This window comes from Etheostoma cragini, chromosome 18 (assembly GCF_013103735.1).
Source record: "Etheostoma cragini isolate CJK2018 chromosome 18, CSU_Ecrag_1.0, whole genome shotgun sequence".
Lineage (NCBI taxonomy): Eukaryota > Metazoa > Chordata > Actinopteri > Perciformes > Percidae > Etheostoma > Etheostoma cragini.
Genome location: NC_048424.1, coordinates 19110465 through 19137063, shown reverse-complemented (window position 1 = coordinate 19137063; position 26599 = coordinate 19110465). Strand labels below are relative to the sequence as shown.

Below are 26599 nucleotides of genomic sequence, written 5' to 3'. Positions count from 1 at the left end.
GCATGAGGAAGACCACGAGGAGAAGGATTGACAAGAGGGAGGAACACAGACAAGAAAAGGAGGACAGAAAATGGAAAATCGTTTCGGTCTTGCGGGTTCAACATTAAGAATGCAGGACTTAATCAATCCTTTCAGCTATTTTAATCAAAAGGACACAAAAAAAAAAACAGAAAAATGGCACTAGGAGTTACAAATAGAGGCCGTTATGAGCCTACCGCCACGGACAAAGATGCAGTTCACGCCTGTGGTGAAGAGCCAATTTAGCCCGAATCCTGCCTTCAATGTTTAGTACAGTAGACACTGTGAGACGCATGGCAACGACATGGTAAGAAGACGGAGCGAAGAATCACAGTGATGTAAAGACGAAACACACAGACATCTCCATATACAGGGCACCTTCCATTACTGTATTCTTAAAATACAGTTTGAGGCTTTTATGTTTCTCTTAGTGCACGCAGCCCCGTGGATTTAACTTAAAAAATATAGTGCCGGGAAAAATTGCACTGCAACATCAAAAGATCATTTAGTACAGTGGCTCCCCCAGTGGGTTTCAACAATACTCCAGGGTGTTCTTGAAGCACAGTTTCAACTCATTATGTTCACAATATAATAATTTCCTCAAAATTGATTAATCAGTCTCCATCTTCATATTGACACTTAAAAACTACATGAAACAGTTGCTCAAACTGGGGTCCCAGGGGATCCGGATTCAGATTTATTAGGCGCTATGGAGCATGAAATTCAAGTCTAACGGGTGGTTTCGGAGAGGCGAATCAAACACGCTGCTGACGGCATCCTCACCTGGATCAGGGTTTCACACTCACTCGGCCATTGGCCCGCTTCAGTCCTCTTGGCGCTAACGCAGTACAGAGTAAGGCTTCACTGCATTGATATCGATAGTTCAGGACGGGCATCGTCTGGTCTTAGAAAGGCACGTGACTGAGCTCCGTGGTTCAAAGTTCGCTACTGCTCCGATTCCTCGCCCGTGTTTTTCTTCTTTCTAGCAGCACTTTGCATTGTTCTCCATTCCAGAGAAAATGACACTTAGTGACCTTGTCAATAATATCCACATACATACATATTTACAGGGAAGATCGTCTCTTAGACTAGATACATCAGATGTTTGTTTTCTGTTGTTTTTACACAGAGGGGAGGAAATGAGATGTGTGTGTGTGACTGTACATATGGCAAGAACGTAGAAAGATGCCACACGGAAAGGAGACAAAAGAAACACAGAGATGGTGATCTGTCCGTCTGTATGTGTGTGTTAAACGTGTTTGTGTCGTTGTTTTTTTACGAGTGCTTGATAGTGTATTTGCCTTTCTGCAGCTGGGAGACGTACAGCTTTGACTTGGTGCCGTCCAGTCGTTTGAAAAACACCTCGTCGCCGTTCATGGTGGTGATGATGGCACTGCGCGGCAAAAACAAACAACACACCGTTTTAGCGCTACACCAATTTCCCCCAATCTTCCCTACCAACGCAGCATGTGACATTAGGGCTGCACGATTTGAGGAAAATGGTGTGTAGGTGCAGTGAGAAACTACTTGCACAGGTACATAAGACAAATGAATGAAATGAAAACGGGTGCTGTAAATAGCCCCAGCCCTGCAAAGGGTTTGCACGGAATAGTGGGCCACTCATTGACGGACATCAGATGAAATAAAAACTGCAAGTTAAACTTCAAATAAAAAACAAGTGTCTTTGTTTTTTTTAGATTACATATTATTTTTGTTTCCCAAGATCATTGTGGAGCTATTTCCCCACCACCACCCCCAATTTATTTTAAAAAATCCAGCAGCGAAAAGCTCCTTCACTTCCTCTGTGCATTGCCGTGTAAACACCCCTTACATGCAAAAAAAACAGCTCCGAATTAGTATGTGTATGGACGTCTGATACAACAAGATTGAAAGTTTTATGCATCTGAAACCTTGTTGCTCTGTAGCATAGATTTTCTAAGTGTCTGGAGCTCTACAGAAGAACCTATTTTCTCTTTTGGAGTTTTTGAGGATTGTATCTCCTACAGGTGCTTGGTTAGGTTGAGAGCTGGTTGGGGAAAACTTCCTGGCTACAAATTTATTGTCCATAGACCACTAACTGTCTGGTTTGCTGTCCGGTTGTGTCCAGATCCTGCGTTTGTGTCACCGCTCGGCGGTGCTGAGGGAGGGTGGTGTGCTGTGAAAAATCCATCCACTCTATCCACTCAGCACCCTGTCCCAACAACACGCACCAGGGCAGGACGCACAAAGAGCAGAGTGTGCATTCCCAATCACTCAGCCTGATGCTCACAGTGTTGCTCTGTTAAAATCCACCCGGAACCATTTCCATTACAAATGAGTCCCTCATGTGACCACCGCATGGCAGTCACGCGGACTCACACAATGTGTCAGACACACAACTCATTTTGTAGATGAGAAACTCACGTGATGGTGATAAAAACGCAACACATATCAGCGTTACATTTCGTCAACAGCTACAGAAAATCTATTTGCAACCATGTCTCTCTCACACACACACACACACACACACCTAGTCGGGTACTCATCCTTCCTGTTGATGCAGATGGCCTGTCCCCTGCAGTACCACTGGTTGTCGTAGAACAGTCGACCGTCCTCGAAGCGCACCACATGGTGATGTCTGTCAGGCTTGACTGCAGGGACTGGAGGGAGAGGATTAGAAGGGGAACAGTGCAAGTTCACAAAACACACACAAATGTAAAAAAAAAAAGGCATGAGAAAGACAGATGAGGAGGTAACAATTGTCTTCTTTTCAGCTATGGGCTTGAGTGCTTTGAGCTGAAAGTATTGAGTCAGCCCTCTTCTTGTGGAACGGTTGGTCGATCGCTACACTCAGACAGATATTGACTGAAACCAAGGACGAGGACAAACTCTTACCGTCCACCTTCACCCTGTGTGGCCCCAGTGATGCCATCGCCTGTGGGGGAAGGAAACAGACACAACTAAAAGGTCCAAATCGCAACACAGACGCATGTTAGGGCTACGCCCGTTTCCAAAATACCTTTCTTATTGCGGTCCAGTCTTCGAGAATATCAAGATCTTGCAGCATGTAGACGATATAAGGCCGTAATTGAGCGGTTAAGGAAATACGTACGGTGGCAGGAAACATCCATCTTAAAATGCACGTCACTGAAGGGCTGCACCCAAATGTGGTGCAGATAAATGAGGGGACTAAGACAAGGACAGGTCGAAGGAAGAAGGATATCAGAAACAACAACAGGCTTCTTCTTCTTGACAGGGCAGAATGGGTCTTTTTTCTTGTTTTTCCGTGACTGCAATCCATCATTCCACAACTCTGAAAAGCAAAGAGGAAAGAGGAGTAGAGAGGGGAGAAAATGTGCTTCTGAATGATATTCCCTTCATATTTCAAACTCGGTAAACTTTGCATCTTGTGGGTTCATATGTTCACGTTTATTCTGTCTAATTCATTAATACAACTATTGTACTCTGTAGCTTATGTGTGTAAAACTATGCACTTATATGTTTGTCAGTTGACCTAAATATCCAATATCGAAATATCAGTTGATCCAACTATTTACCATAACAACTTTTTCTCTATTTCATGGCAGTATAGACTGAATACTGTGGGTTTTTTGGGATGCTGAGCAGGATGTGACAGTGAGCCCTAGTTGGTACCTGAGGTAATGTCAATACTGTGTCTGTCTTCCTCCAGTCGTCTTATCTTCTCCTCCAGTTCACTCTGCACAGTGTCAAACAGCAGCAACTTCTCACTCTGGGAGACAGCAAACAGAAGGGAAAATACACCAGTGGGAAAAACATCATTAAAAATCATCTCCAGAAGTACATAAGATAAGATAAAGCTTTATTGATCCCCAAAGGGGATCTTCAGGAGTTGCCGCAGCACGAGACAGATGGAGTGCAGACAGAGAAGTACAAAATAAAATGAAAATGAGGTAGTAGTTAGAGATTAAAAGTAAATGAACTATACAAGAGCAAATAAAGACAAGTTACAAGCCAAGTGATAAGTTAAAGTGACATTTACAAGATAAAATGACATGGTACGATATAGACTGGGTCTAATTCAGTCCAGGTTTAGGTGGTGGTTGTAGAGGCAGTGATGTAATTTAACTAATTGTGTTTTGACGTGGAAAATACCAACCTAACACCTACATAAGCCAGGGGTGGAAAAACAAATTTAAAAAGACTATGTGTCTTGATGTTTTTTTAGAATTGATCGTTTTCTCTAGAAGATTTTTCATTTATCTCTAAACCAATGATTGGCCTAAATATTTTCGGTTTATCCTGTACAGTTGACGACTACTACATCACATCCAGCAAAACCGACTGAAAGCAGAAATTGCAACAAATAAAATAAATATCAGATTGACTGCCTGACATGTGATGTGCATTCTTTTTAGCCCTGACTCGATTGTTGACCTCTTACCTCCCAGTGTTGGCAGGCAGCCTGGATCTCACACTCGTACTTGTTCTTCACGGACTCCAAGCACAGCTCCCTGTAGATCCCTGTGAAAACCATTTAAACATTACATCAATCTGGGGCAGATAGCAGTATTTTTTTAATTAAAGTGATTATATAGCCTTAAAAATAAAAAAGAAAAAAAAAGAAAAGGTGCTGTACTTTTCTGGGTTGAAATTTCAATATTTTGTTCTTTTTCTTCCCTTTTCTTGACGTTCTTGCCAATTTTATTTTTTTTTTGTCACTTTTTGACATTTTTTAAAATTGTTTAAGTCAATTAAAAAAAAAACTTTTGTCGCTTTTCCAATATTTCTGATGTTTTTTGAAATGATATTTTAGTAAATTTTTCAATTTTTATCAAATCAACTTTTTTATAGCTTTTTCCAATTTTATGAATTTTTTGTCACTTTTTGACGTCTTTTTTAAATTATGTTTTAGTCAATTTAATAAAAAACTTTTGTCGCTTTCAAAATGTTTTTTTTAAATGCTATTTTATTTATTTTTGTAACAATTTTTTTGTGTCTTTTTCCAATATTTTCGATAGTTTTTTTTCCTCACTTTTCCAGATTTTTTCTTCTTTTTTTGTCACTTTTTCAGTGTTTTAAAGAATGTACTGAAGATCCGTTACTGAAAAGAATTCAGTCTGGCAGGGATTGCTTCCACACAGATCTCACCTTAGTTCGATTGACATTTGAAGCCTGGGCCAGGAAGGGCTGCACTGCCTCTGACGTGACAAACCAACATGGAGGTGGCTGAGCTGTAATGACGTGATAGCAGGAAACTAACGACAGCAAGGGTGCTACCACTGGCTAGCTAATTGCTGCTGCCTTGCACAGTGCAGCACCCGGGTCACTAATACTGAGTTCATACCACTGATCAGTGCATCACAAAGGGAGAAAGAGGGTGGAGGACAAGGGAAGCGCTAACAGGCCTCGGTTATGCTCCCAAATGGACACAGACAGCGGCGGACACCATGAACTAGGGGTGTTGAAATTAATCATTGCATCACGTTGCATCCCCGGAAGATTCTGCATCGATGCAGTGACAGACCATAATAATGCATCGTGATATTAAATTGATTTGAATTGTTGACAGGATAATGATAACTGAATCGAAAGTGAAGCCAGTGAAGATTCACACTTGGAGGACCTATTCCACATAACATATCGCTATGCTACTACAAATTGAAGCTACACGGATGTACGCACAAAGCCTACATGTACGCCCTCTGATGACGAAATGTACTGTAGGTCACACGGACCCTCGCAATGTGGAAGGAATACTTGAGACTTTAATCTCTGTTTAGGATTACTCAACTATATCTTTATAGTGCAAAGTACAAGCGCCACAATTTACTATGTTTAGCTTTTTTTTTCCAGTATAGGGCTGAAATGCAGCGGCATGATAGCTAGGAGAATTTAATAACAAAGAGTATGCTTTGCTTTTTAGTCAAGTATATTTCATATGAAGTCACTGTCATAGGTAAAGTCAAATTGTGTCACATTAAAACAAATACCCACCAGCAACTTTAGTCCTTATCTGCATGTTCTCCTGCAGGTTGGCTAAAGGCTCCAGGTACTCCTGCGCACAGCCAGCCATTACCTCCTGCAGCTTGATGTCCACCTGGCTCAGACGCTCCTTGTACAACCTGAAAGGTACAACATAAGTAGGGAAAGAATATCAATTCATAAACCTAAACTGGCTGGGAACACTCCTGCGTCATTATAGCATTACAGTGAGCCGGACAATTTGAAAATATCTTGTAACTTATAAGCAACTGCAAAATAATGGTAATAGGGAATAATAAAAACTCTTTAGAAAGGTCTTTAGAAAGTGTATCATAAGCCATTTTCAAAACTGCCAATAAGAAATATTGTATCTGACCCATAAATATTTACTAAAATTGGCAAGCAGTTACATTTGGGGTTTGTAGTAGGTCAGTCTGTAGGGAGTTGGGTTGGGAACACCGGAGGGTCATCTGTTCAAGTCCCCATGCGGACCCAAGTATGGATTGGTGGAGAAATGCCACTTCACCTCCTGGGCACTGCCAGGTGCTCTTGAGCAAGACACCGTACCCCCCCCCCCCCCCCCCCCCCCCCCCCCCCCCCCCCCCCCCCCCCCCCCCCCCCCCCCCCCCCGCCCCAACCACTCAGGGCGCTGGCATCTCTCCATAGTGCATGAATAGGTCCTGAGCATGTGTGAGTATTTCAGGCCTGTGTGTAGAGATTCTAACAGAGTGTAAATTGTAATTTCCCCACTATCAATCAATAAATAGCATTAGTTAATTAATTTACATAGCAGTACATTTATCCCAGATGATCACCTGATTTTACAGCTGTATGGAAAATGTGGCTGACCATCAATCTGGAAAAGGTCCAGGTATCCCAAGCAAGCACATAAAATGTATTTTAGAGGCTCTGGCACAGAGTTAAGTAAGATGTTCAACTTCAATATGAAGTACACTGGCTGTATTTTGATGGGAAGGAACTTACTGCTCCTTCAAGTCAGTGAACTGTTTCTCCAGGGTGGTCATCTCATCCAGGCACTCCATCCTCCTCCTCTCACAGTCCTCATCATCCATCTCTGTTCACATAAAGACAAGACAGGTTTAACATCACCTCCATGTCTACTGCTTTCCCTGTCAACCACCCCCATCGTCGTCGACATCATAGCATCTCCACCCAATACTGTACGTAGGTGAAAATGTCGCCAACCGCATATAATGGTGTACCCATGTCTTTAAGACAAGCATTTTTTTTGTGAAATTTAGCTTTGGGCTGAAATTTAAGGCCTTTTTTTTTTCCTACCCGAGCTGTCTCCATCTTCAGACACGGACGAGCTAACCGTGTCCTCCTCGTCTGTGCTGCTGCCGTCTTGCTCGGGAAAATCCACCTCCATTTCGTCGTGGTTACTTTCTTTCTTCTCCCGGGAGTGAACGGGCATTACGTCTTCCAAACACGCCGGTGTTAACGAGAGTAGAATTATTATCCCGAATAAAAAGGAAAAAAATACCTCAGACGGCTAACCGGTTAGCTAGCCCGCATCTAGACAGCTGGTAATGCAAACATGGCTACCGCCAGCCAATCAGACGGAATTTTACTGAGTCTGTCCAATCAAATGTTAGTATGGGTAACTCATTTTTACTCAATGATTTTAGGGACTTGTAGTTTTCAAACTTTTTTTCTGAACTAATACGTAGGCTACTGGTTGTGCAGATATACAGTAGATAGGTAGTATAAAGCTACATTGATATGCTTTTTTTTCAAAAAAAGTATTTTTTATAAAACAATACAGTATTTGTTAGTACATCCTATATTCTTTGCTTGTTTGTTTGTTTTAATCTTACTAGAACAATACTTTTTAATGCATCAATATGTTATTGATAGCCTACAACTTTTTAAGTCACCATTTGTAAACTATAAATAAAAGCTTGACTAATGGTTTATAGATCATTTACTCATGCTTTATAGATGCTTTTGTCAAAAGGTACTATTTAACCTTTGATCTTCTTAACTTGTAAGAACCCTTTAATGGTGATTTATTAAAATGTGTAACTACAGATGACTTACCAGCTTTTTCTGATTATCTACTAGGGCCTTTATTCATGATCTATAAACATCTAACTGCAGTCTTGATGATTTATTATGCTTTATTAATTAATAACATGAAGTAACTTATTTACTCAAGGACCATTGATGAGTCAAAAGACAGAGAGACAGTTTACAACTTGGCAACCTGAAAGCTGTCCTTATTGATTGGCCGATCATTAAAGCTCTAGAAAATGCATTTTCTTGGAGAAACTGCACGTGAATGTGGATGCTCTTCTCCCTGTACAACAACAGCTGAAGCTCCAGTCACCAGTCCATCAAGCTCCTGAAGTTTGCGGACAACACCCCCCTCATTGGACTCATCTGGTGGGAATGAGTCCACCTACTGGTTGGAGATTGACCACCCGGTGACCTGGTGCAGTCAGAACAACTTAGAGCTAAACGCAATGAAGACAATGGAGATGATTGTGGACGTTGGGAAGTACAACACACCCCCATCACCTTGGGTAACTCCACAGTTAACATCATCCATCATCTCCCATGACCTCAATTGGGAGCTGAACATCCATCACCATCTGGTACGCTGCTGCCTTACACTTTCTGAGTGTAGTGTCTTATCCGCTCTGCTGAGAAGGTGATTGGCTCCAATCTGTCGTCCCTCAAGGACCTGTACAGGGCAGGAAACATGGTAATGGTTTACTCTCACGCATAGACAGTTAAAGAAATGGACCAACAGACCGTGTTGTTCTGGAGGGAGCTTGATGACATAGATCTGATGTGAGCAACCTGGCTGGAATTTGTAAGTCTTCTGGTAGCTGTGCAAGATAAATTTCAATCATTCCCAATCAGCAGAGACAGAGAGCGTAGGTATATGTTAGAAGATAACACAGGCTAATCACTGCTAACTAACATGCTAGTTAACATTAGCATAGGCACAGGCTAATTACTGCTACCTAACATGCTAGCTGACATTAGTAATTAAACCTAAACAGCTAATGTAAATCCAAACTCTCTGTGAGCTTACCCTGTAATGTACGGTAATTCCTCTACTGCGCGACAGGAAGTTGCGGGGTTATGACACAATTGTTAGCATATTTTTACAAAAACGTCTGCTACGGAGCAATTACGTGAGCTACAAGGTAATGGAGCCTTTTGTACATTGCCATGTTTCTTTAGAAATAAACAACGGACAAATAGAGTCGTTAGATGCTTCAGATGTAAAGTTAGTTGCTGTCAAAGTTGCGCCAAAATGAATGGGAGTCAATGGGATGCTAACAGCGGGTGATAGCATGCTAGCAACAAAATGGCGCCATAGGGTTCGTCACTTAAAGAGAAGAGGCTTATCCCTTTGCTATTTGTTTTTCTGTATTTACTGTTTATTTTATATTAATGTTTGTTTGTATGTTTATGTATACACCTTTTACCAAGGCAAATTCCACATAATTTTAGTTATTGTGGCAATTAAACCTTTTCTGATTGTGAAAAACAAAATTGCTACAGCTTAGCTGGATTGCTAGCTTAACTGCATAAGCAGAAGGTAAAGTAGTGAGAATAGTTGGAAAAGTGGGAATGATTTGAATAAGAATGAATTTGATTAAAAAGTTGAATAAAACCACTAAAGTAAAAACAATGCGGAATGTTTAAAGTTTTTTGAAAAGCTAATGCTAAATATCAAAAATGCCAAAAGATGTGGAACATTGTACAGTTTAAATTTATTTTCTAGCTGAAAGTATGAATTAGTAGAGAAGAGAGGGCTGTGAGAAACATTTATGAAAATGCAGAAATATGAAACAAAGTGTTTGAAAAATCTCAAATTGCATTGCACCAAACTGCTGACAAACCTGAAAGATGAAATGTAAAACTATCAGAGTTGGAACCTTGCTAGAAAACGTTGGAATACTTTCAAAAGTTTAGATGAATTGATTGAAAAGGCTGAAAGAAGAAAAACTTTGTACTATTATCAAACAAAAAAGCATCACCCTATAAAGCGCTGAGAGGTGAAATATATTACCTATAAAAAAAAGGGGGCTGCATGGCATTGCATTGAAAAAGCTGCTAGATAAAATGCATCAATTAAAAGCATGTTCACAAAAGAAGAATACAAAGTTATGGCATGAAAATGGTAAGGAAATGGTATAGTGTTGTATGTTATAATATGGGAGTCATGTGGTGTCGCAGAGGAATGGCGGCCTGAGGTGGAGTGTCCAGCACCATTCCCTTTAATTTGTCTTTAATCTGCCAATAACATTATATTTTCTACATATATAACTAGTTTCAGGACCTAATATGTATCCCACTTACAAACATAATGCCGAATCCTAGAACAAATGGTAATGGGACTCAACAACCCACGCCAGGACTAACTCAAAGCCCTGACAAGCTAACTGCACAGAGGACTCGGCAGCTTAGCCAACATCTAATGCTGCTCTAATGCTGATCCTCGAAATACTCCAAAACCTGTCTGAGGACCTAACGAAACACTTTACAGACATTCGGAAAGATCTGAGAGCTGTTTCTGCCATCTAGGCTCGACTAGATGCTGGAGGATGCGGGAAACAGGGCTACGGCTGCCCTCTCGCCCCAGCCTAAGAGGTGGGGAAGTTGTACAGTAAGTTGGTCGAATACGAGGACAGACAGGTGACTTTTTGAATTTATGAGTTCCCAGAGCAGTCCGAAGGCAAAGATGCCTTATCTTTCATAGAAGAAACACTCCCAGAGATTCATTAGAAAAATCCAGGGCTCCCCCAAGGCCCTTTGTCGTTCGTTTCTTAAAACTTCCACAAAAAGAATGTGTGAGAACTGCAGCCAGTGAAATTCGAGATGTATGCTGACAGGGTCATAAAATAAGCTTCTATCAGGATTTTTCAAAGGTTACTCAAGCCCGACAGCACTCATTCCTGGCATGCAAACGGCTGCTTCATACAGCCCAGATCTCGTTCGGCATCGGTTACTCGGCTACTTTAGCCCTCACTAGGCCCGAGGCGTTAAGCATTAGTTTGATGACATGAAAAAGGCCTTGCAGTGCATCCAAAACCTTTAAACAATCCCTTGGAAAATGGCACTTTTTGACTATTAGTGGATTTGTTCTATCCCCGACACACAAATATTGAGTACAGTATGTTGAAAAAAGTTGTACAAAAGTCTCAGTAGATAAACTGTTGAAAAAAGTGATTAAAAAGTCATAGAATTGTCTGTTGAAAAAAGCCCTAGTATGTTGGAAAAAACTATTAAAAATCATAGAATAGTATGTTGAAAAAGTGATAAAAAGTCATAATATATTATGTTGAAAAAGTGATTAAAAAGCCATAGTACAGTATGTCGAAAAAAGTGATGAAACACGTCGGTAGTCAGTAGTAGAACATCAAACTCCACACAAAAAGTCAAAGTCCCGTAATACACACTCTTTATAAACACTGAAAAAAGCCTTGAAGCACTAAACTTTAATTATAAATCACATCAAAAAGCTAATTATACTGTAATAGCTGAAGGTTTTGTGAACAGTTTTAAGTTTGAGTAACGTCTGTAGGTGAAAGTATGTAGGAGGAGTAGCATTTAAAAGTGGTAGAAGCCTGAAGATGATTTAAAGATTGTTCCATTGACTCTCAATGTACAAAATAAATGAAAAAAAAGCTTCATAGTTAAAAAGAATATAAATAGTGACAAAAGTTGAAATACAGCCAGAAATGCCCTTAAAGACCTGAACAGATCTAGTTCTGAAAGTACGCAGAACTAGTAAGCAATGCAAAAATGAACAAAAGTAGTTGAGTAATAAAAAATTGTATAACAATACTGTGAATGCGTCTAAATCTGCATAAAAAAACAGCAAATGGTTTGGAACATCACCAAAGCTATTAGTTACAATGGGGTGGGGATGGTGCAGTGGACATGATACATACCTTTGGAGATCTGGGTTTGATTCCCATAGTTGAGGTGTGAGACCTCTGATATAGCAGTTGTAAGTCGCTTTATAATGGGTCACACGAAGTTGGAAACAGAATGAACCTTTGCTTTTGCAGCAGTACAAGATCTAAAAGTTGTACAATATACAGGAGGAAAAATACCATTGAAGATGCTGTTGAACACATAGGTAGCACACCACAGAGGAAGAAGCATGTGTGCTGACTGTTGACTTGTGAATGGCGTTAGCCCTGCAGGACCAGACTCAAACACACGGTGTCAGTGCCATCATCGTCAGTCGGTGAACTTTTTTTGCCACTGGAAGCAGACAGAAGGTTTTTACAGGGAAGGCACCCTGTACATCTGCATGGACATGCTGAGAGGTGCCACAGAGCCTCTTCTAGCTGAACTACAGATGATTCAAGCACCCCGGGGTTAAAGCTGTCACAGCTTGCTGCTTGACTATTGTTTTTCACCCACCTGGGTGTTAGTGATGGACAGATTGGAGTGGATGGAGGCTGGAGCTGTGGTCTGGTCTACTAGTGTGATGGACAGTTGTGTGCATATCAAAAAAAGTTTCGCAGCCCTTCAATTTAAAAACGAAAAACTTTTCTTAATGTTACTTTATTTCGGCACAGAATTCTTGGGTGAGTTTAAGTGAGAATAATACAATGATACAAAATCAGCATATGTCCAACCAGGTTGACATTTTTCTCCTTCACTAGTGACAGTTTGTAGGTTACTTGTGACTCACGCAGGTTGTCCACATGTCACAAATGTGTTGTGTTGTGGTTAAAAGTATGCAAATTCACGTTCATCATCTCACAATATATACATTTTTTTTGACTGTCATAGATTTTGCCATACTTTTTAGGGTTATTATCCTATCCGGTTATTAACATTTCTGGGTATGTTAAGCCATTGTTATGTAATATCAATGCAATAAAGTAGTTTGATTTGCAAGGTTTTTATTTGCTGGATTTGCCCAAAAAAAGTTATTTTTGGCCTGGTTATCCTATTCAGATTTGTTAAAATATGTCCTATGTTCCAATATAAAATTACAAATGCAGTATGTTAGTGTCATAGATGGTTTTGTCCACATTGCCCGTTCAACTGACAAGGAAAAGGACCTGCATACCCAGGATCTGCTATTCACGTAACAACCTTGGGAGGGCAATAAAGTCCTTTGAACAAAAGCTCAACAGTTCTTTGGGTTGAATCCACTCCTGAAGATTATGATTCATTCTATAACTTCTAGCATTCCTAATGATCAAATAACAACTATAGCACAATGACAGGATGACTTGATATATGAATCAGTGCATGACTAAAAACAATTAAAATAGGAACATGGATGAAGAAATTACAGAAATGCTTATGAACAAATGCTATAAAAAGGAACAATGCTATAATTAGCAAGAAATCTACATTAAGCATTAAGCACACCGTTGTGTGTTGTCATCAAAAGACAAAACAAGAAGTGGAAGTTTTAATCGTAGGAGCTGACATAACAGACAGACGGCCTACTCAAACCAGACAAATGCAAAAATGCATGTATGAGAATATTAAGCAGTGACATCTATTGCTCAGTTGATTTGCGGTTTGTCTTGTAGCCTCACTATTTCCGTGGTGTGTAGCACGCTGCCAGTCAGGTCCCTTTTCACACCGCCTTAAGTGTGTCAGGAAACTTGCCGGGCTAATTTGTTTTAAGGCAGTCAAGCTTGCAAGCAGAAAGTTGCTAGAAAGTTGTCTTTGTGGTTTATTTCATTATTCTGTACTTTTTCTCACAAGGTCCAGAATGCACAATGACCGATCGTTACATTTGCACACAAGGGAATGTAGGAAAAAACTCAAGAATGAGAAGACAACCAAACAGGGAACCACAGTTTATTTTCAACTGGCATGCTTTTTCCCAATTTCATTATTTAAAGCTGTATTGAAACTGTGACTCTGCACCTTGGAAGAAGCTCTTAGTGCAATGTTGTTTGCCTTTTTTTTTGAAAACTGCTTTGCATGTGCACTCACATGAGCATAGTGATAACAATGTATAATTCATGCAAATCATTGACCTCAAACCACACTTACGTACACAGACTGCACATCCTATTTTTTTTTCTTCTTATGTGATTTTAGGCTTTCAGTTTCAAAAAGACTTCAACCTTTTAAACAGTTTCACATCGTTGAGACCTCATTTGAAACAAAGTATTCTGTATTATATTGTATTCTAAGAATCTTGGCAATCTTTCACAACAAATCATAGGGTCAGATGACAACTGGCTCAACTTTTGAAAAGCAGCTAGATAAACAAGTGAAGACTTGGTTCCTTCCAAAAAAGATATTGAAGTAGGTCTCTGATGGTTTTATCCAGTGGTGGAATAAGTATTCAAGTAAATGTACTAATACCACACTGTAAACATACTCTGTTACAAGTAAAAGTCTTGCATTGAAAATGTTACCTAAGTAAAAGTATGTAAGTATCATAAGGAAAATGTACTTAAAAATAAAAGTGCTCAATGCAGAAAAATGCAAAAAAAAAATTTGAAACTGGAAACAATCAAAACAGTTCTGTCAGTCAATAAAGTGTAATATCGGCTAACCATTTCAGCTGGACTTGTCAACATCATTGTATTTTTTGAACTACGTGTGTTTTGTGTGTGAAAATCTAGAAATGGAAAGTATCTAAAGCTGTCAGATTAACGTAGTTTAGTAAAAAGTACAATATTTCCCTCTGAAATGTAGTGCACGGAAGTAAAAGTGGCATTAATGTAAAGACTCAAGTAAAGTACAAGCACATCAAATTTGTGCTTGAGTACAGTACTTGAGTAACTGCACTTAGTTACTGTACATTCCACTGTTTTTTTTGTATCTCCTTTGAACTACTGCAGCCTCCACTGTAAAATTATTTTCAAATTCGAATGATCATGTTTCAACCCGTTTAGCTCTCTGGTTGCATTACATAGCTCTTGGCTCAACATGTGCACAGCCTGACATACTCAAGCTCACTATATCATTATCACCTTTAGGTGCATTTTGATTTGCATTTGTTTGAAGTGATTATTTTCCTGTTCACTGAGGCTGAGCATTAAGCACCAATAACATTTTCACAGTGTGGTTTTCAATCCATTCACAAAATATTGCCACAAATTGACTATTAGCTTAAAAGAATATTGGAAAATTAAATTGCTTTTTTGCTGAGCGTTAGACTAGAACATAAATACAAATTCTCTGACTCAACTTTACTACTACTCTACTACTCAACTAATTCTGTACGCTAATACGAAGCTATAGCCATCAGCTGGTTAGCTTAGCTAAGCACAATGACTGGAAACAGCTAGACTGGTTTACTCTGACAGTATAAAAACAACTGTCTGCAGTACCAGCACCTCACTAATTAACATGTTATTTCTGGTTTGTCAAATTGTATGTGTAAAAGTTCTGGTTTTGACTGTCCTGTTGTCCTTGGGTCAAATTGACCCATTTTCATAAAGTTTCTATATTACAAATTTGTGTTTCTTTCAACCAAATTGCCCAAAACATTACGTGGATAGTTCCATGCAACGCTCTTAACAAGAAAAATAAATGATCAGTTCACTACTTTCATTGAATGTGGGTGTTATATTCAATTTTCCAGCATTTGAGAAACAAAATGATAACAGAATGTTATAACAAAGTGACAAAAATGTTGGTAAAAGCTTCAAAAACTTGGGGAAAATAACAAAAGTGACAAAACAAGAAACGTATCGTGGGGAAAAAAGCAATTTTAAATTTAGACCCACAAAATCCAAACGTCTCATGGTCCACGAGAAGACAACACAAGGATTAAAGGAACTTTTACCAATATACTATTTTATATAGATTGTTCGAAATGGTCTTCATGCAGTCTTTTCACCCTGACAGCTATAAATAACTTATAAAATATCCGTTGTCTGTATTTGCTGTGGCAAGAAAACCACATCTTTTTAATACTTTGGTTTGTTTGGACTGAGCCAGACTATCTGTTCCCAGTCTTTATGCTAAGCTGTTTACCATACAAACATGAGAGTGGTATCAATATTCTCCTCTAACTCTGTTCCAAAAAGTATTTCTCAAAAAGTCAAAATCTGAAACAAATATCTCTAAACATGTGCAAATAAACCCAAGACCTGCACGACTCGAAACCACAAGGGGTAAGCGAGGAAAAATGCTTTATTTAAAATTTAGGGGAACTGACCATTTCATATTTTTTCATGCTGCTATAAGACTTTACCAACAACTGGGAACCTGATAGTGACACTCTGACCTCTGCGAGAAAGGCCTGATGTAAGTAGGATGTGTGTGTGTGTGTGTGTGTGTGTGTGTGTGTGTGTGTGTGTGTGTGTGTGTGTCACCGTGGGAATGCCTGGGGAGGGAAACAAAGGTATTAACCCTTCTCCGTAAAAACACCCACGCTTCCTCGAATAAATATGCATTTGCACATTCAGCGTGAAACCGAGGCAACACAGGGGATCATCTCATCTCAGTTTTGAAGTTTCAATCAATAGCCAGATGTCTTCAGGCACAAAAAAAAAGACGCTGAAACACCGTTTCCCACCCCAAAAATATCATAAACATAAACATCACATTTCAGAGCATGTATAGAAACCTGTTCAACACCTTCCATTGAATGAGGTCATTGGATAAGGTCACGAAGGTCACATACTGTGAACTTTTCCCCATGATTCTATTAAAACCATGAAAAATGCAACATGACAGGCATGTACATTATGTAATTATAACCACCTATAATGTGTTCTTTTCATATAGCATGGTTGTGATGCCTATGACAAAGAAAATTGACTCATATCTATAAACACACAAGCCTATCTGTCATTTAATTCAAGCCATGGAAAACTGCCATGCATGAACTTGTCATTCTAAAATACTCCTTTTTACGTCGAGCCACACATTGTGAAAAATAAAGTGGGTGTAGTTTGTGATAATTCTGGGTGGAGAGCTGCTGTGTCACCAAGCCCACACAATAAATGGTTGAGGTTGACTATCGATTGAGTGATTACTGTAACAATGGAGTGATAGCTTCCTTCTGAGACAGGAGGGAAGTTGTCATGCATGACATGCACGCATCTGGGAAGCTGAAGCTATTTTCAAACAGCTGAATAAGTTGCAGATCACTGACACTATCTACTGATGTGACAGATTCCAAATTATATCATCCGGCTGCAATAGTGGTAGTAACTTATTACATTTACTCAAGTACTGTGCTTCAGTACAAATTTGAGATACTTGTATTTTACTTGAGTGTTTTCTTTTCATGCCACCTTCTACTCCTTCTCCACTACATTTCCGAAGGAAAATAGTGGACTTTTTAATCCACTACATTAATCTGACAGTTTTAGTTTGTTTACAAATTAAGATATTTTCACACATAAATATGTTTTATTGTAAATGAAACTACCCAACAATATGTAGCCTACAAGTATATCTTGGATTGTTTCCAGCTTCTAAAAAGTGAGGATTTTCCAGAACCAGAAGTTTTCAGAAGTACAGTGCATACTTTTACATTACATACTTTTAGGTTTACATTTTCAATGCAGGACTTGCGACAGAGTCTTATTTTACAGTGTGGTTTTCGTACTTTTAATTAAGTAAAGAATCTGAATACTTCCACCACTGTCCAGCTGTATGTCTCACACAGTGGGACCCTTACAAAAAGGTGCTTGGACAAGGCTGGAAGGGAGGAGACTAATAGTTCAACGATTTTGGTAAACAGACATATTTGCTCTCCTGCCACGAGATTAGAAAACCGAGATCACAAGTTACTATCAATACAGCAGCGTCACCGTGTCAAAAGTTCTCAGAAGCAAATCGATCAAACTTCTGCAAAATTCTGAGAAAATGGATTAAAAACTTATTTAAGTGGTGTCCATGTTAACATTAGATTCGTACAGAAACATTAAGGCTAGAGAATTTCCCCATTATGGGATGAATAAAGTATTATCTAATCTAATCTAACATAAGCACCAGAGAATTTCTGTTTATTATTGCCAAGCAACCAGGAGTAGGCTAGGCATCCCCATGTACGCCCTTTAAGCAAGTGCATGTCACTGTCTTTGTAGCTAATATGACTGTATTGCTAAGCTTTGTTACCACATTGTATAACTTTTCTTTAATCTGTACACAGACAGACCCAAGTGAGATACAGGTTGGTCTGGATGCTAATTATGTAACTAGAGCTAGGAAGCTTTATTAGCTTAAAGACTGTTAGCAGGCAGAAACAGCTAGCTGGCTCTCTGCTAAGTAAACAAAAAATACACATACAGCACCTCTTTAGCTTTGTTACCACTTTATATAACTTTTGTTTAAACTGTACACAGACAGATACAAGTGAAATACAGGTTTGTCTGCATGCTAATAATGTAACTAGAGCTAGGAAGCTATAAAAGCTTAAAGACTGTTAGCAGGCAGAAACAGCTAGCTGGCTCTCTGCTAAATAAAAGAAATACACATACAGTACCTCTTAAGCTTTGTTACCACTTTGTATAACTTTTGTTTAATCTGTACACAGACAGATACAACTGAGGTACAGGTTTGTCTGTATGCTGATTATGTAACTACAGCTAGGAAGCTATATTAGCTTAAAGACTGTTAGCAGGCAGAAAAGCTAGCCTGGCTCTCTTCAAAGTTCAATAACACACAAACCTACACCACCTAAAGTTTACTAATTGACACATTCTCTGTGTGCAATTTAAACCAAATAGAAATATTACAAGACTATGTGCTGGTATGCAGCCTATTTTGTTTTTACTTTGACGAAGCCAGAATTGTTTCCCCCTGCTTCCTGTTTTTAATGCTAGACTTCTCCTGGCTCTAGTTCCATAATTAGTTGATCAATCTTTTTGTCTAACTCTCGGCAAAAGTGAATAAGCATATGTTCCAAAATGTCAAACAATTCCCTTAAGAGTAAATAGATACATATATGCTTTCCAGAAATGACAAATGTTTCAGTTTCACAAATAAGCCATTATGTAATTTCAGTAGTAATAGTTTATTTTACACCCCACTACCCCTGCTCCCCTTCTTCCCCACTTCCGCATCAGCACTATTTTAACCATTGCTAAGCCATCACTGTAAAAAAAATGTATATATGTAGGCCTGATAAATATAAAAACATAAAAATAATAACAATAACTACTTAGTTAATGTATTTATCCATCATCATTTCCTTCAACCAAATGGTTAGTAGTCGACTTACAATGTTAAAATGATGACTGGATAAAGGTATGAACATGACACAATTCCTTTAAACACAAGTCTTCAAAATGTATTGTGTAATCTGCTTTATTTTTTATTTAGCAACGATATTTTTCAAGATTTCATATGTAATATTTGGTAATGGCAGTTTTTACCTGGATTAATAAATTCAGTGGCCACTTAAAAAACCTAACCTAATTAATGCAGTCTAATACCACAACTCTGTAATAAATCCTACCGATCGTTATAAGATGTTAATTCAAATAATGGTAATTTTGGAAGTTGCAGTTTGTGCTGCTGTAGAATTGCATTTCAATATGCGGAGGGGTGTTAATATTTTGTCCACTCAATTTATACCAGTGAGAGTAGACGTTGGAACACCACTATATACAATTGAACAGCAACACAAACTACAGGCTCCAAAGTGATCATTCAGTTGAATCTAGGCTGAGGTTGGTGCTACTTGGTCAATCAAGAAATTGGAGGGTTTCATGACATTTGCAGTTCCCCAACAGGGTGTAATACCCCTAGAGGCACTATACAGTGACTCAGATTCGCAGTGCTTTTCCAACACACAGACAGAGGGCAACGTACAACACTGAACTGGCGTCAGAGGCTTCTGAGCGGTTGGTGTCCATAACAACCAGCGGTAAACACAAGGCTAGTGGAGACAAGAGCGTTTGCAAGAGCTTAAAAAACAAAACAAATCTCAGTATGTCAAGTGGAAGTCCCAGTATTTCCCTCATGGGGTAAATACATGACCATGCAATATATACACGCAAGCATCTAATCTAGGCAACAGGAGAAAAAACACGGTGGTGGAAGAAGTATTCAGATCCTTTACTTAAGTAAAAGTACTAATACCACACTGTAAAAAAAAAAAAATCCTCTGTTAGAAATAGGAGTCCTGCAATTAAAATGTTACTTGAGAAAAAGTATGTAAGTGTCATCGGGAAAACAAAGTTAAAGTATAAAAAGTAAAAGTACTCAATGCAGTAAAATCCTCACACTTTAGGAACAAGAAACGATCAAAATAGTTCTGTCAATCAACTACGTGTTCAATTGGCTTATTATTTCAGCTGGACTTAGAGGCCTGTATAGGCCTACATATACCATTATACTTTATAAACTACTATGTTACTATAGTATTTTTTGTGTTTTGTGTGCATCTTGATTGTAAACTAACTAGTAAACTAAAGCTGTCAGATGAATGTAGCAGAGTAAAAAGTATAGTATTTCTCTCTGAAATATAGTGGAATAGTAGAAGTAGAAAGTGGCATTAAAACAAAGGACTTAAGTAAAGTACAAGTACCTCAAATGTGTACTTAAGTACAGTACTTGAGCAAATGTACTTAGCTACATTTCCACCACTGAAAAATAACACAAGGCTGCAAGAACAGTTTGTCCTCGGATGCCTCATTGTGAAACTTGGCAGACATAAAAGAATGGGTGGAATTCCAAAGAGGCACACAGTGTGCAGTATATGTGATGTAGAACACACAGACACTGCAGACAGTAGTTGACATCACATGACATCACAGCTCTGCTGGGAGTGTACATGTGTGCGTGTTTGAGTATCGCCCCATAGAGGTATGAATGCTGTACTGCTCTTGGATACCGTTGCTATGTTTTCACCAAGCCCACCTTTTGTAATGTACACAGTGATCCTCAGAGTTTTATCTTAAATGTCAAGGGAACACAGACAGGTAGCTCTGTCACGCACTTCGCCACCATGTTGTGCAACAGAAAGGAATTTCCTCTTTATGACTTAGAAAGAACACAAATATTAAAAAAAAAAGATAATAAAAAGATCCCAAGGAAAGTCACACTGGGTGTAAAAAAAGAGACAAGGAAACATACTCAAAATTCGTACCAAAATGTTGTACATTTTCTGCATGATTAAACACAATGATTTCTGGGATCAAAGCTAATTTGTGTAGTATTTCACCTCCAGGGGTGTGTTAAGCTGAGCAAGGCTAGACGGGTAAGTCCAGAACACCCATTGTGGAACATGCAGTGTTGGTTTCAAAAGGGAGTCTCCACGAGGAAATTTTAGAATCTTTCCTCTTCCTTTGCACTGTGAAAATTCACTTTGTAGTGTAAACTTGTACAGACACAAGTGTGGAAATCCTTCCAGTATCTTCTGTCTGACCCCTGCATGTGCTGAGTGTCAGACACTACATGCCCTACTTCCATATGCAGGTCACAAACAGAACATATTCTGCCTTAGGGCAAAGGGATGTCGTTTGACAGGTCTGAATACAATAATGAAAATGCAAGACGCTCATCAACTCTTTTGAGACTGTAAATGTATTTGATGGTGACAAAGAATGCAAATCTTAAGTAGATTTTTAAAAGTAAAATGCATATAAACAACATAGGGCATTTGCCATAAGGGCCCCATAATTGTGGAATAACTTTCCATCTGTCCTCTTTTAAGTCTTTCAAAAACTTACTTTTGTAAAATGGCTTTTAATTCGAGCATTTTTTGTTTGTTTATGTTTTACAAATTGATTTATTCCAACTTGTATTCATTGTCTAATATCTGATTTGATGAACTGAACTTAGTCAATTGTGAGTGCACTGTGTATTTGTAAAAATAAATTGCAGAAACATGCATAGTCCTTTAGTTGAATATTATCCATTCCTTACATGTTGCAGTATTTACATGTGTAGGAGACTCTACCTGATGTTGAGATGAAGCAAAAAAAATTATGAATGCGTTCTGCAAGTAAAATGAGCTTTATCTTATGTTATGCAAGCCACCGAAGTCAGAGCAGCTAACACAATGTGGTTTAAGTGGAGGTTTGGGCAATACTTCAGTGGAAATTGTAAAATGAACTTCACATTGGGTCTCTTTTTCTAATGAATGGAATTTGGCCAATTAGGTCAACAGTAAGTAAACGCATTATATATAATGGCATGCTACCTTGGTTAGCCACTTGTTAGATAATTTCCCCAATGCAGAAGGGAATTCTTCAAGAGCCTGTTAGGGGCTGTCTGCCTCTCATTCATGCCCATCGTGCCTCATTCATTGACACAGCCAAATTAGAATGTGTCCTTTAACCTACATCACAGGTGAAAATAGGTGTCTAATAGGAAACTACAAGTTTTCATTCTGAGTATCTTTGGGAGGGAGGAGGGGGGGATTTTTCTCACAAAAGCACACGCTCCGTGTGATTTCCCTTTGCTTTTTCTAAGATAAGTGTATGGAAATCCCCGCAGAGGCCCCGCCCAGCGAGCGCACAAAACCCCGTGCGCCTCCCTCTGCCGCTTCACTCTACTCTTCAGCCTTTCGGATAGAGACGGAGCGTTATTCTTCCGACAGTCGCAAAGACAACATGGACGTCCACAGAGTGTCTAACCACAACCAAATGGATTATAACTTCGACAGCATGGAGCCCAAACACGGGAACATGTTGCCATGTCAAGAGGACCGTTTTGACAGCGGCCTGGATTCCCTGAAGGAGGACGAGCTGGTGAACGCGTTTGAGGATATGAATGTGAACTTTAAAGAGGAGCCTTCACAGGAATACGAGCCTTGGAGAGCTGCAGTGACCGAGGATGGTGACACGTAAGTTCCATTTTGCAGTTGTTATGATCGATTATTAATTATGCAATTGCGCATTTGCAAAATGTAATTCTGCGTAAATCCAGTAGGAGTTGTGCACCAGTGCGCAGCAACTAAACTTTAAAGTCAATGCATGGGAAAGATGGGAAAAGGTGCAAAATTACGCATGAAAATGTCGAAAGTTGCACGAAAACAAAAGGCCTTTAAAAGTGTGAGTGTGTGTGTGTGTGTGTGTGTGTGTGTGTGTGTGTGTGTGTACTTTGGCCAAGAGCGCAGTCTGGGCGGTGCTAAAGTCTGCTCTGCGCGTTTAGGAAAGTCCCTGGCCCTCTGCCAGGAACTGATAAAGCATCAGATGTGTCAAGCCACAACTGGTGGAAATAACCCGACAAAACTCCACTCTTGCGAAACGCTCCACTGCTCAGGCTTTGTTCTTTCATACTTGGCTGGAACCATTTCCTTAATGTGTGATTTGTTGTTCTATTTTTTTCTTTTAAAAGCACTATTTTAACTAACCTCTCTTTTTTTTTTTTTTTTTTTTCTCCCCCTCCCTTCCCTTTCACCCCACAGGCTTCTCCACTTGGCCATCATTCATGAAGCCAAAGAACATGCCTTTCAGATGATCAAACTTTCCCACAATCACCCATTCCTCAACGCACAGAACCACCAGAGACAGGTACTAATCAAACCCAAAGGACTGATTATGAGCAGAATACAAACCTTCCTCATAACACACCCATTGTCTTCAAAATGGACGTAATTAAGTGTATCTTATAATTGTGCCGTCCGCAGACTGCCCTCCACCTCGCAGTGATCACAGAGCAGCCCCAGCTAGTGGAGAGGCTCCTGAGTGCCGGCAGTGACCCGTGTATGGCCGATGACAGCGGGAACACGGCTCTCCACATCGCCTGCAAGAGGGGCTCCCTCGCCTGCTTTGGCGTCATCACCCAGAACTGCAGTCGCCACATCACGTCCATGGTGACCTTCCCCAACTACAGTGGTACGTACTAAAACCACCGCACAAACAGGCACACAGACTTCCATGTCTAACTTAGACAGTTCTTAAATTTGAATTTGGTTAATGACTGATCCTGATTTTTCTCTCCACAGGACATAACTGTCTCCACTTGGCGTCCATTAACGGCTACATTTCATTGGTCGAAAGCCTTGTTCGGCTGGGTGCAGATATCAACGCACAGGTGGGTGTCATTAACTGAAATGGCAGCCATTTTTATCAAAACGGATGTCCAAAGGAAAGACCTCGGTCTGACGAAACAGGAACCTAACCATGTTTCTTCATGTTGTTGCCCGTAGGAACAGTGCAGCGGACGGACGTCGCTCCACCTGGCTGTCGATCTCCAAAACCCCGCGCTGGTCCGCCGCCTGCTCGAACTCGGCGCAGACGTTAACTGCTTCAACTACGGCGGCTTCACGCCGTACCACCTCACATACGGACGCCAGAACGAAGAGATCCGCCGGCAGCTGTACGAGAAGACGGCGCAGGAGCTGAGGGAGCTGCCCGACAGCGAATCAGAGGAGAGCGACATGGAGGATCTGGAGTCATCGGAAGATGAGGTCAGTTTCTGAACCCTTGTTCCACATAGACAACAACGCCATGTGAAGACTTCTTCAAATCTTGTCTTTAACGTGCAAGTTCCTAACACCTTTTTTCTCTCTCTTCTTCCCCACAGCCGTATGATGACATAAAGTTCGGAAAGTAAACCATCTCTTACCGGTGGTGTGAACGACAGTGAAGCTGCTACTGGGTTGCCCAGCCACGGCCCCTCCCCCAATGAGGGACACATCAGTCCACGTCCCGGCCCAGGTCCAGGTCCAAAGGTGCTGGTCCTGGCATCGAAAGAACATGGATGAAGACGGCGTCCAGTGTGGTCAAGCCCGATCCGGAACGCAGAATGATGATAAAAAAAAAAAAAATACAGCAAGACCACGGCGTCCAAACAGTCCTTCTCTGTACTGTATAAATATGTATTGATGTGTATATACCAGACAAGACTGTGTAATATATTGTAAATACAGAGATATTATTTTTGTACCTGTACATATGTCGTGTGAATTTAAACACTATTAACGAAATATTGTTTTACGAATAAAAAGAAAATTTATGAATATAAACAGCTTTGACTGGGGCAAGTTTAATTTCCTTTCATGGGTTTCACAGCCTTTCTACATTGTAAAAAAAAAAAATTCTCACTTATATAAAGTGACGAGGTAGAGAGTCATTGCCCATACTTATGAAAGAGAGAAAAAAAAGAATAAAAAGAACACACTTGGAACAGTCTGGGATTTCCTTGTCGGGGCGAGGTCACCGGGTCTCTGAGTCACCGTGTTAAAAGTCCCTGGGCGGCATGAGAAGAACATAATGTACGTAAATATTCCGCCCTACCCTGGTGCTACCGCTAAATAGCATACGCTAGAAATAACAAGGGAATTTTGAGGAGGAAATATCTTTTAGCAAGGTGGGAAATGGGCAGTGGTGGAATGTACAAAATATAAATTTGGGGTACTTTGTCTTTTCTTTTCATGCCACTCTACTTCTACTACATTTCATAGAGAAATAGTATTTTGCACCCAAAACATGCAGTTCATAAAATACAATGTTTGAATATAACTACCCAACAATATACGGACCTATAAGTCCAGCTGAAAGGATTAGATAATTAAACAGCTGATTGACAGAACTGCTTCCAGTTTCTCAAATGTGAGGATATATTGGCATTGAGTACTTATAATACTTAAAGTACATATTCCTGATGCAAGTCTTTTACTTGCAACAGAGTATTTTTGTGTGTTATTAGTACTTTTACCACTGGAAACATGCCAAAGATAGTTATTAGTCTAACTGCTGTGTCACAACAAGCAGGAAACTTTGCAGTTGGGAGTTTTGGAAGTACACGATTTCCCTGTCAGCTGGTAGATTTCTTGATAATAACTAGGAAGTTTACACAAAAGAAGTGACCTGAAATAACCAGCAACTTGCTCTAATTGCCAGTATGGAGTAATCCTGGAGCCAACACTCAGAAAATGTCCCTGCGTGATCAGATTTAATAGCAGCGTATACTGCATCGAGCCTGTAATTGTCCTCATGGCTGTAAACATTAACCAGGTTGTAGACCTGTACAGGACTGCGGGGGGTTTTCCAAGGAGAAAAATAGTTTTTAAGGTGAGTGGAAATTACATAAGAGACAAAAGGATTTAAACATGAATCTAAGCAGAAGTCCTAAAGACATTTACTGCATTTAGGGTGAAAAAACCAAGGCATTGTAGCTAGATTTGTGATTCATACAAGACAAGTTAGAGGGGGAAATACTGAGGGGAAATGGTCTAACTGGGAATGACGAGCTGATGATTATCATTTCTGATCATATGTTGATGACAAATCCTTGACAATGCTGAGCGCCCACCCCCCCGAGGTCATTTGTCTGAAACCATTTTGAATTAACAAGGGGGAACACATTTTTTTCCCCCTCGCAAAGAGAAACTACTTGTATGATATATCCGGTAAGTTAAACCAATCTATTTCTGACATGTGACATGTGCGTAAAAAGAAAGAAAGAAGCTAAAATGTTGAGAAAATGAGGTCAAATCAGGTCTACATCACTGTGTAGTAAAATAACCTCTCCACACACAGCACCTCGGTATGATAATAGTGCATTCAGAGCCACAACAGGAAGCTCAGAGGTAGAGCGCTCTGCAACGATCATGTTCCCATAAAAGCTTTCCTCTGCTGCTAAACTCAACTGACAGATGTAAACCGAGGCCTCTGTTTACATGTCAAAGAGTAAAAAAAAAAGCTTACATACATATTTTGTATAACTATACTATATGAAACAGCTCCATGTGCATGTCGATCTTCATAATAAATAGAAAAAAGGTAGAAAGACAATG

The 26599-nt window shown here is 39.7% G+C and overlaps 2 protein-coding genes across 4 annotated transcripts; one reads left to right on the top strand and one right to left on the bottom strand.

Annotated features, from left to right (window-relative positions):
- Positions 1-661: 661 nt before the first annotated feature.
- On the bottom strand, positions 662-7537 carry LOC117961654 (breast cancer metastasis-suppressor 1-like protein-A). 3 transcript variants are annotated; one of them, XM_034900469.1, is made up of 10 exons: positions 7261-7537; positions 6946-7036; positions 5974-6101; positions 4421-4500; positions 3652-3748; positions 3221-3310; positions 3017-3081; positions 2893-2932; positions 2528-2657; positions 662-1411 (listed from the first exon to the last, which is right to left on the bottom strand). In XM_034900469.1, exons 1-10 carry the CDS (start codon positions 7394-7396, stop codon positions 1294-1296), a joined length of 975 nt encoding a protein of 324 aa, XP_034756360.1. In that variant the 5' UTR covers positions 7397-7537; the 3' UTR covers positions 662-1293. The 3 variants fall into 3 exon arrangements, with proteins under 3 accessions (XP_034756360.1, XP_034756361.1, XP_034756363.1); XM_034900470.1 differs by having other exon boundaries at positions 2893-2926; XM_034900472.1 differs by lacking the exon at positions 2893-2932.
- Positions 7538-22319: 14782 nt separating this feature from the next.
- On the top strand, positions 22320-24826 carry LOC117961674 (NF-kappa-B inhibitor alpha-like). Its single transcript, XM_034900516.1, has 6 exons — positions 22320-22699; positions 23264-23369; positions 23486-23693; positions 23804-23892; positions 24008-24268; positions 24385-24826. Exons 1-6 carry the CDS (start codon positions 22335-22337, stop codon positions 24412-24414), a joined length of 1059 nt encoding a protein of 352 aa, XP_034756407.1. The 5' UTR covers positions 22320-22334; the 3' UTR covers positions 24415-24826.
- The last annotated feature ends 1773 nt before the right edge of the window (positions 24827-26599 follow it).

Coding starts and splice junctions, on each gene's coding strand:
- LOC117961654 (XM_034900469.1), bottom strand. CDS start 7,396: ATGCCCGTTCACTCCCGGGAGAAGAAAGAAAGTAACCACGACGAAATG. Junction 2,658..2,892: donor ACACAGGGTGAAGGTGGACG/GTAAGAGTTTGT, acceptor CTCTCCCTCCAG/TCCCTGCAGTCAAGCCTGAC. Junction 1,412..2,527: donor AAGGATGAGTACCCGACTAG/GTGTGTGTGTGT, acceptor TTTGCCGCGCAG/TGCCATCATCACCACCATGA.
- LOC117961674 (XM_034900516.1), top strand. CDS start 22,335: ATGGAAATCCCCGCAGAGGCCCCGCCCAGCGAGCGCACAAAACCCCGT. Junction 23,694..23,803: donor GACCTTCCCCAACTACAGTG/GTACGTACTAAA, acceptor TTCTCTCCACAG/GACATAACTGTCTCCACTTG. Junction 23,893..24,007: donor GTGCAGATATCAACGCACAG/GTGGGTGTCATT, acceptor TGTTGCCCGTAG/GAACAGTGCAGCGGACGGAC.